The sequence below is a fragment of the Sphaerodactylus townsendi genome, linkage group LG08, assembly GCF_021028975.2.
Source record: "Sphaerodactylus townsendi isolate TG3544 linkage group LG08, MPM_Stown_v2.3, whole genome shotgun sequence".
In the NCBI taxonomy this organism is placed as follows: Eukaryota; Metazoa; Chordata; class Lepidosauria; order Squamata; family Sphaerodactylidae; genus Sphaerodactylus; species Sphaerodactylus townsendi.
The window spans coordinates 35,114,006-35,124,527 of NC_059432.1; the positions used below are offsets into that span (position 1 = coordinate 35,114,006).

General features: G+C 38.7%; 1 protein-coding gene across 8 annotated transcripts in view; it reads left to right on the forward strand.

Moving 5' to 3' along the window:
- Positions 1 to 9,064, forward strand: part of PCGF5 (polycomb group ring finger 5) — a 50,140-nt gene extending 41,076 nt beyond the window's left edge. For 6 of the 8 annotated variants that reach the window (XR_007245245.1, XM_048505384.1, XM_048505383.1 and 3 more), the window contains one exon: positions 611 to 9,064. Coding sequence is in view for 5 of the 8 variants with exons in the window: in XM_048505383.1 (XP_048361340.1) it covers positions 611 to 658 (48 nt within the window). In the remaining 3 variants the exon portion in view is untranslated. The remainder of the gene's footprint in view (positions 1 to 610) is intronic. The other 2 variants (XR_007245246.1, XM_048505382.1) reach the window with 1 other exon arrangement.
- Positions 9,065 to 10,522: the final 1,458 nt, after the last annotated feature.

Consider the following 10,522-nt stretch of genomic DNA (forward strand, 5'->3'; position numbering starts at 1 on the left):
AGTCAAAGAGCGAGTCAATGTATAGTCCCTCGGTGTTCATTCCAGGGACTACATTCCAGGGACTAGAATTAGAGAATTTATGCTCCATTTTTCATGATCTTTCAGTTTCTTCTTGTTGCTGAGACATGGCCTGACTGTGCAGTGACCCCAAATAAGGACTTCCCAACCCTCACCCCTGAAATATCTCATTGAAATCATTAGCTTAGTTCCTTCTGGAGGCTGTGGACCTCCCTGTGTGTTTCAAACAAGGTAATCTTGTATATAACGATTGTCCTGGGCCACAACATCAGGGAAGAGTGTGCCTAGTGAGTTTGCATTGGGAAGCTACTATGTATGTAGGAGACATAAATTCTGTGTTGCAACTACCAGGGCATTTCAGGTGCAACCTTTGCCCCACACATAGAAGTCAGGGGTTGGCTTTTCTATTTTGAGCCTTTATTTTGAACTTCAGTTTGATTATTTGATTCCCTTAATACAAAACATGTTATTATATACTGTGAGTTAGTGCTAACAATCTGTTGATAAGTCTTCTACTAGTTGTACAAGTTTTTATATTTCTGTCTATACACAGTCATTGTTTTTATTTGTTCTGTTTTCATTGTGGTTTTAGTCTTACCCCATGGTTCTGCAGTATCGACCCAGAATTGACTTCGGTTAGACCAAAGGGCCAGATCCCACTGAGATTAATCCTGCACTATGTTTACCCATCGACAGATTGCACAATGAATGGATTTGCCTGGACTGGGGGGGACACAACCAGAATTTCGGCATGTAAATATGGACTTCTTATTCGGTTGATCAACTGCATCTTTCTTTCCCCCTCCCCACCTCAATTAGAGTAAGCCAAGTGCCATTCTGCTACTGAAACATCCATAAGATATTTGTGGTATCGAAGTCTACTAGGAAAATTGTTCAATGTATAGTTAAGACTCAGAATCTCTGGAATAGTTTGCTCTGCCTGTTAGAAATTTTCCCTGGTCAGTAATGTTGATAACATTAACCAAGACGGCCATGCAGTCTTTCACATGTGGTGTTCCAGTTTTTTCACATTTACTATTTTACTGAATAACGTTGTTTAAAAGAAGTACTGTACAAAAGGTTAAAGACTATAACTTTGGAAATATTTTGTATATAATATATGTTTAAAAATGTGGTTATGTTGCCACTACCTTCTTTTTTTTCTTGTTCAGTTTCTCATAGATCCAGGTATAGCTCACTAATTAGTGTGCACCAGTCTTTTTGAAGCATCTAAAAATTAGACTTTTTGTCAGAGAAATGAAACACAATTATTCCTGAACTGAAAGTGTGTGCTGAAGCACTCAGATAAAGTCTCATAACCTCCTTTCACTAGAGTATAAAACTTACCTAGAGTTTTGAATTTGAGGAGTAGCAAATCAGCACACATGCGGCAGGTAAAATTATTTGTCTTTTTAAAAAATCCATTGCATAACATTTTTTAAAAAATATATGCCTTGGGGATAAAAAGGAATTATTATATAAACGTACTCTAAAAAGTATGCGTTGGGTGTCTTTGAAACCTGTCCTTTCAAACTTCCTCTAAAATTTGTTTTGCTCTAGTGATGATCCCGCAAAAAGGAAGACTGAAATCAGCGTTCTCAATGAATTGGGACCACTGTGCTAATCTTGTGTCAACCTACTCGTCATATGCCGATAACCATATTCTGTGGTTATTTGGAATATGGAAACTGTTGGACAGTTGGTTACCACATCCGAAACTGAAATATGGCAGACAAAGCTTTCTGACCAAAATTACTTATTGGCTATTTAGGGGAGAAGTGGATAATGCCAAAATGTTGATGATTGCCTTAGTTATCGCACATGCATTCTATTCATTTGTAAATGCTGTGTTGTGGGTTTGGACATCATTACACAATTCCTTCAGCATAAATTACGCACTATGAATAATAGTGGAATAATTAATTTCAGAAAAACAGTAATAGAATGATACTAAAAATCTGGCTTGTTAAGCACAGAAAGGGGTTAGACCATGAAAGGTTTCTGGCCATTATTTCTAAAGGAATATTGTGTGCCTTCCAAGACCAAATCAAGATATGCTTCTCAGCACCCACATAAGAGGCAGAGGCATCAATAAAAGGGATCAATAGCAACCCTCCCGCCACACTGTGTTTGAACCCCCTCTGTGAACAGTGCCTGCTTCCCTCACCTGTAGTGACTGGTCCTGTCAGAATTGGTAGTATTAATTGCATGTTGGATCTTATTGGCTCTGCTGGAGTATCATGACTGTATCCACCTGTGTTCTTCCCACTCCAGCATCCTTTATGCATTTGGTTTGACCTAAATAGCTGCTTGGGTTCATGAGGAAACTCGTGGCTGCTCAGTTTTAGCATTGTCTGTTTGAACTATTGACCCTTTCTCTGGTCCCATACCATATCAAAAATTGTTTGAAAATTTGCTTCATTTTAAAATTAGTTTGTTATATAACATCTGTTGTTCATGAAGAATATGTCCAGAGCACCTCTGGGTTCATGGAATTAGTTCTTGGATTCCTAGATAAATGCAACAGGCATTAGACCTAATTGGTCATAAACGAACTTCAGACATTAACTGGGAAACCTAAAGTGGTTTAAAAGAGATATGTGTCTCTTTCTATAGTTCTGCCTTTCAAGAAGCATCTTCTGTATCTCCTCATGCTAGGGTAGGAGTCAGAGACGCTTGAACTCAGTACATATCTAGAATTTGTACATCTTGCCATAGGAACAAGGTGCCCCTTTTGAGGATCCAGAAGCACGGAAAGGGACGCAAAAGACCACTAGTTTGCAGTTTTTCTGTAGAAGGTTGTAATTACAAGCTAGTAATTCATGATGAATTTTTTGGCATTTCTAGGGTTGCCAGTTCCCCCCCCCCCAATTGCGGGTGGAGTATCCCCCGCCTTCTGCTGTCCTTTCTAGCTGCTACTTCAGATGGTGATGGGAGACAGCAAAAAGGCCATTGAGCTAACAGCATGATGTCACTTCCCTGGAAGCAACATCAGTCCTTCCTAGAAATTTCCCTCTGGTGATTCCTGGAGGGATGTGATGTCACTAGGAGAGGAGGGGAATTAAAATCATGTCAAACCATCGCTGATGCACAGGGACAGGCATGCCCACACACACAGTCTCTTGCTGGTTGCCAGACTGTGCATATTGAATGTTTGGCCATTGACTTTAGTAAAAATGGTGCCAGTCCTTGAAGTCTGTACCATATACCATCTATTTGTTAGTACTGGGACTAACTTTTGTACTGGTTATAAATGCTCTTTTACTATCAGCAAATATGAATCTTTTATGTTCTGTTACCACTGCTCTGCCATTTTAAACATTGTACAGGCATAAAAACTATCTGAATTTTGTTCAGATGAAGTATATACTACTTCCACATTATATCTGAACTATATTACGGTTTCCTTTGTTGGCTCATGATGCATGTTTCAAAACTTCATGCCAGTTGACCAAAATGCATCTTCAGACTTTATATTTATTTTTATGTTGTATTTGCTTTTAGTGGATTTGGAGAAGGTATTTTCAAGCCCAATAATAACAGCTCATGTTTCCTATATAAGAAGAAATTTTGCTTTTTTACTGTAAAGAAATGCAAGTATTTGGGGTTTGGATCCAAAGACTTTCTTCACAAGCTCAGTAAGCCCACAGATTTTGCAGGCTGAGAATTAATGTAGGTTTAATTTTGTAAAACTTTATTTGAGAGCAAGTATCTTTCCACATGAATAATGGACAACCATGTTATGTGTGAAACTTGAAGTCTTTAAATTTCCCTTGCTCATGTAACCTTGTAGCTATACCTTGGAATTACTGGTGCTTCATAGTTACCACTGTACATTTGGCTGAATAATTGTCCAAAGGCCAGCCAACTACAGGTGTCTGCTGCAGAACTTAATATTTCAGTGAAGCATTCTACTCATTTATTCTTTGACCTTTCCTAAAAATGCATGGGTACCCAAAATAAATTCAAGATTAATTCGTGATTAGTAGAACCAATGCAATCTTTTGGTGCCAAAGAAAGATTATGTAACTAAAAATACAAGTATTCCACCCAAGCTGCTGAGTGTATCTGGAGATTTTTCATGCAAGCACTAAAACAAAGTTCAGTTGGGGACAAAAAAATTCCATATCTGACAACAGTACTGGCTGGCTGTTGTGACTCACTTTCTGCACACGCTACATTTCTTTTTCCCTTCTTTGAAAGATGATTATTCCATGCATGTATAGATATTTTCTATATTGGGCCAAAATACAAGTGACAGAGGCCACAAGTCCATCCTGTGGCCATTGATGTCATTTTAAAAACATTGGTAGTTCTTTGAAAATGGCTGCAAGATCCTAGTCCACATTTCAAGTGTAGAAACAGCCACAGCAAACTGGGCTGTGCTTGCAAATGCATCTGAGCGGGGAGGACAAGAGCTCTTGGGGCCCCAGTGCATTCAAACTGGACTGGGGCTTCCCACCAATTTTTAAAGAACCACAGATTTTTTCAAATGGCACCTGCGGCCACAGGTTGGGCCCATGAAACCACTGCAGGTCCAGTCCAGAGATCTGCAAGGCCACTGTGCTGGCAGCAAAATACTGCCTAGTGCCCAAGCTTAGGGCACACAGGTATCCATAAAAAATATGGCATTGGGTTACATAAGTTAATTTTGTTCCCTGATTGAGGCATTTACATTTTACTTAGATACTACAAAGTTAAATCTATCTCTCTTACACAAACACCGAGGTGGTGCCATCTCTTTGCTTCCACTAATGGAATCTAGACTGACTAATAATATACTTGCAACATAGGTCTTGTGCCAAATGATTTGCTTATTTTGGGGAGTGGTGTCCATTCTCAAACGCCTACAATATAGTTCAGTTAGGTTACCAAAATTCTGATAGTGCTGAAGTATTCAGCTGTAAAAAGCCCGTTCCTGCAAACCCATGTATTCAAATTATTTATCCAAAAGGTGTTCCAAAAATGTTTAGGAAGGGTTATTTTTTAGGAACTGTTGTTTGTGCTGCCTCAGGACAATTAAACAAAAAAATAGTTCCATGCCTATTGCGACTCTTGCCAAAGAAAAGTATTGGACTGAATTTGCAGGGTGACATAATTTTCCACTGTGTTTTTTTTTTCTAGCAGTATCTTTTATGTATGGTTTTCGGAGTACAGAGTATGTGACAAGAATAAAATTGAGACCGGAGGAGAAGAGCAAAAACAGTTTGTGCATATTTCTTCAAGGAATGTGTGATAGACAAGATTAGTAATTTGAGTCTGAGGGGCCCCAGACAGGAAATATTGTTTTGTTTGCCCAGTGGTACTTTAAAAAAAAATTATATGAACTTGCTTTCTAGAGAAGTAAGTTTTGTGGGGGAGGGGTTTCTAGGAATGGATTTTTTTTCCTGGAATGGTGCCTGACGTCAAAGTTGATTATCATTGTGGATGCTGGATTGTGCCTGAAGCATTTTGTGCAGCTTTAGAATTAGTCCTGCACACTTTTGGGGGTTTAAAATAAAATATTGAAGAGTTTACATGATTTAAAATGAAAAGTCGCACTAGTTGCCTCCCAATCAATGAGCATCATAACAATGAGGGGTCTCATTGATGACAATTTATGGAGAAATACAAAGGCCTTTATTTTCAGTTCTCTGCTTTTGTTATCAGTGTTTGGTTATACCTGGCCTGTGAACCAAAAATTCAGTGTGCTGTTGATCTTGCAAAATCTGCAAAGCACATCATACTGAACAAATGAATTTCTGACTTTTAAAATAGCAGCAGGGCTTAATTGCATTATATTTTGAAGTCTGGGAATACAAGTTTAGAGATTCAAAGCAAGGTAATCGCTTTCATTTTTACAGAATTTATTGTTCAGGGGGATTTTTAAAGGCAAAAATGCACTGCTTTCGGTACTGTCTCCCCAACACTGTGCGATGCAATGCATATATAATGCAGTGCATTTGATTAATCTTTTCCAGAGCAGTTCTTAATGTTAAAAGATATCTGCAAAGGCTGGATGTTAAATTCTGCCTCTGAAACTGGCAGTAAATCTATGCTGCTGTTCTCTAAAGTTACAAACAAAGCATAGACTACCACTACAAGTCGGCCGTTACAAAGAGATACTGTGCTGCATTTTTTAATATACACATATATACTAGGGTAAATGGTAACAAGAGGGGCAAGGATTTAATTCCTGTGCCTACTAAGTTGGGAATAAGTAACCCCCAGGGTTCCCAGTGACTTGACTCTGAGAAAATATGCATAGGCTTGGGCTGTAAGTGTCCTTATATCAGGTATGATCCAAGTAACGACATGAAGGAGCTGGTTGACCTGAGCGGTAGTGCTTCTATACTTGCTTTTGTCTGGTTTGATGGTTATGAGTGCATTACCACAGTCGCTCTTGCAATACGTAGAGACCTTAATACATACTACTTTGTTGCTGATTTTCTTTTTAATGTATGAAATATTTCGAGAGGGGTTTTTTGTCAAAAGTGAGAACATCTTTTAACAAACCCTTTTGTGGTTGTAAAATTCAGCTTATGAATCATTCAAATTGAAGTGAAAAAAAATCTTTCCAGGTCATTGGTTTAATGACAGTCTGTCCTACTTATTAAGAATATATGTATTTTTGTAAAAGAAATGCAGTTGTAAATATTGAAACTGTCTTGTTACCTGGGTGTTTGTTTTTTGGAACAAAAATGCTGCTGCTTAAGAGGATCACCTACTTCTTTTGAGGTTTTGTGCTCAAATGGATTTTCTTTGGATTTGTGGCATGTTTCTTCTGTACTTAGCTGAATTGTTACAACTGGGCTAAATGCATTTTATATCTAGGCCATTACAGCCTCTCATTAAATCTGTCTGAAGGCACACTTTATAATGGTGCTTTTTCCATCTTTGATATTATCCCCCTTGTGCTCTGCAACATTCCTAGTTTGTTGTTGCTGTTGTATTATTTAAAAATTCTGATTTTATTATGAAGGTCACATTCCAGCTTGATGTGTCAGTGAGTACTTATTTTCCATTTGCAACTGCTGATAAGGTTGCCAACTTTTTTTTTGTAATAGTGGCTCTTTGGGTGGGGCCAGAAGGCAGAGCCAGGGTGGACAAAGGCAAGGAAGGATCTGGTGGCTCATCTGTGAAACTTGGAGGATTTTTACAGGACAGGAAAAGAACCAAGATAGACTCCGACCCCTTCCGCACATGCAGAATAATGCACTTTCAATCCACTTTCACAATTGATTGCAAGTGGATTTTGCTATTCCACACAGTAAAATCCAGCTGCAAAGTGGATTGAAAATGCATTATTCTGCATGTGCGGAAGGGGCCTTGGAGAAGCAGGAGGTGGAGAATTACTGGTGGAGCCTGGCAGACTCTGCAGTTTATTGGTCTGTAATGTCTGTCCAGTAAGACAAGATATTCAGCACAGATTACAATACTGAGAAGCGGACATATAGGCTTTGGAAATCCCCGTAGGTGGAGAGGAGAGAGGTAGAATGTAGTTAGGAGAGGGAACTGACCAAAGCTGTAATTCATTCCAGAACTTTTGTTTTTCCTCAGCTGCATAGCCATAGAGCCTGCCCTCCAAAGCTACCATTTCCTTTGTTTAGAGGCTTGTAGCTCTACTGACAGAAAATACTTTTACTGATTGGACCAGTCAGATACTGAATGCTTGTGAGCCATGATTATAAAACACGGTTTATTCTTATATCCAGTTAATGTGGATGTAAGTGAAATGAAAAGAAAACCCCCACAAAAGAAAATTCAGATACATTTTTTTCCCAGAGCAGGGAGGGGTGGTATACCTGGTGCAGCATTTATGAAAAGCTGTTCCCTAGGAAACTGCTGTTAGAACATACAAGGTTTCAACTGCAATTCATGAATGACTAATTCAAAGAGGTGTTTTCAGCAGCCCTCTTTAAAGACTTTGGTGGTGTGGGGGAGCAGCTTCTAAAACTAGAACTAGTCACAGAAATGTGTGCAGGGGCTGAACCTTAGTTCCTTTTCACCTTTCTTTATGAGACAGCCATTAGCAACTAAATGCTTAGCAGAAATGCCTCAGAATTTAATCAAATGTCACATTCCGATATTATTCCTAACTTCTGTATCTCTATAAGGATATGCCCCATCTTTTCAGCAGACCTACCAGAGTGACCCAAGTTTCCCATCTTCTGTGTTTTGAATATTTTTGTCTGATACCTAGCACTTGTTATTAATCTCTGTGTCCATATTTTCTATTGGCAATGAATTATACCAAAGTCTGTTTTTGGATCTCATATCAAATTGTTTTCCTTGAACTGAGTTTCAGCCCTCAGACAAATAGTGGAAGGCTCTTACCATAGTGGCTAATATAACATAAAGTGGGGTACAGATATTGAGTTTACTTTGGGGCTAGCGCATGCATTTTAAACTTTAATTCATATTCAAAGGCAACTCCTACCATTGAGATTCATAGTATCACATGAAAATGGTATAAATTGTTCACTGAAGTATAATATACATTCTTGAAAGCCAATCTGTAACGTGCGCTAGACCCCCAAAAACGTTGTACTAGTCTACCCACTCACTCTTAACCTTTTTTAGTAATTTGCATCATAAAGGACAAAGAACAAAGTGTCGTCCAGTTTGTTCTTTCATAGTTGTCTGGAAGAGATTCATAGTTGTCACGGGCAATCACATGAGAGCCCATTTACCAGCCAGTTAATATATGTCACTTTTAATCTATTTTAAGTACATACTATGAGTGTGCTTCAAACTCTTTCAGTGCTAATATCAAGGATGTCCAGAGGCACCATTGTTAGTTGCTGGAAAAATTCACACCCCATATATGGTCCATATGCTGCAATATGCTTCCAGCCCAGTTGCATAAAACCCAAGAAAATCAAGTTGGGCAAGTTGTACAATGACTCTGCTTGTTAGCACTGAACTGCTCTTTTCTGAAAGCAATAAATATATTCATGTTGTAACATCTGTTGTTCAGCATACAATACAGGGCATTTTGTTGCAGTTTTGTTATCTATATAATTTATTTTGTGCTATAAAAAGAATTCTTCGGTCTATCTGAAAATTTGTCTCATGTGAGTGAATGGGTTAGTGAGTCATGGTTATGTAACACCAGCACTGTTCAACCTCACAACAATCAAACGTTGACTTGAATCTCAGGTAATCCTGACTGCCAGCACTTCTTGTTGCCTTTAATTTCTGGTCACTTTTTAGTCTCTTGCTAATCCAACATAGTAAGTATACAGAGTTGTTCCTGGAACTGCTCGGGGGATCCTTCAGAGAGTTATGATGTGAAGAAGTGCCCCCAGAAGAGAAGGTCAATACACAGACCACAGAAGTGTTTTGTTATTGGCAGGAGCCTCTGAGGATCTTAGCCTCCAAGTTTGTTTGTTTATTTAACAATTTTTTTTCAATACGTTCTGTGAATGTGTTGATTCTGATCTACAACTTCCATTAGCAAACGATCTTAACAAAGTATCCGGGTCTGCAGTTGTATAGACTCTAAAGATGCGGCTGCTTATTTAGACAGGAGGAAGGAAGCGGAGAGTGAAGCCAAAACCAGAAAGAGACGCCACGCATAACACATCTGTGCCAGTGATACACCAGGGCTGCACCCAGTTTTTGATTATGAGAGAAACCAGAACAGGGTAAAAACAAACAAAAGCTGTCCATAGACTCAACAGTATGATATGAAAGGCACTCCTTCCCGCAAATACTAGAAACTGGTTTTGTGGAAAACAGGTTGCAAACATAACCCACAAGACAGGCTTGTGCTTCTGTGTTGTTCACTGCAACATAAAAAATAACAGCATGCGTATGGAAGAACTTGGAAATCTTTTATCCCAGAACAGGGGATTTAGGTCTACATCAGAGATGACATTTTTTCCTGCCCAACCCATGCACAAGCAATGAAAAAGTAAACACTGCAGGCCATCATGAATACTCTTCCTCATTTGCCTCACTTCCTTCTTGGCTCAGTGACATCTGACATACACTACACAGTGTTCTTAGTATCTATCAATATGGCTGGTTTGTTTGCAACTCCATGTAATTGCACATTCTCTGCTTCCTGCAAGTACTCCAATGTTCCATCCAGTTTATTTTCTTTGCCAAAATTAAAGTAAGGGGCACATTGCTGCATTTAATGAGCTCAAATATAGCTAGTGAATGCCCTGCTAGGTAAAGGACCTATTATTAAATAGAAAAAAATGTGTGAGCCACCTCTTTGGTACACGCAAGAACCTTTCCCTGTTCTTAGCTGCAGTGAATGATAAACCATGAAATAATGTATGGTGATTGCAAATACTTCTCTGAACTTTTCTTTAAAAGGGATGTGTTGTTTTTACTCTTCCGTATACAGTGGAACCTCGGTTTTCGTTGGTAATCCATCCGAAAAGAATCGATGAAAACCGAGGCAAACATTTCCATAGGAATCAATGTACATCCAATTAATCCGTTCTAGGCACTCAAAAAAATATACCAAAAACACATTTTTGGTGAATAAACATAGTGTTTAATGCTG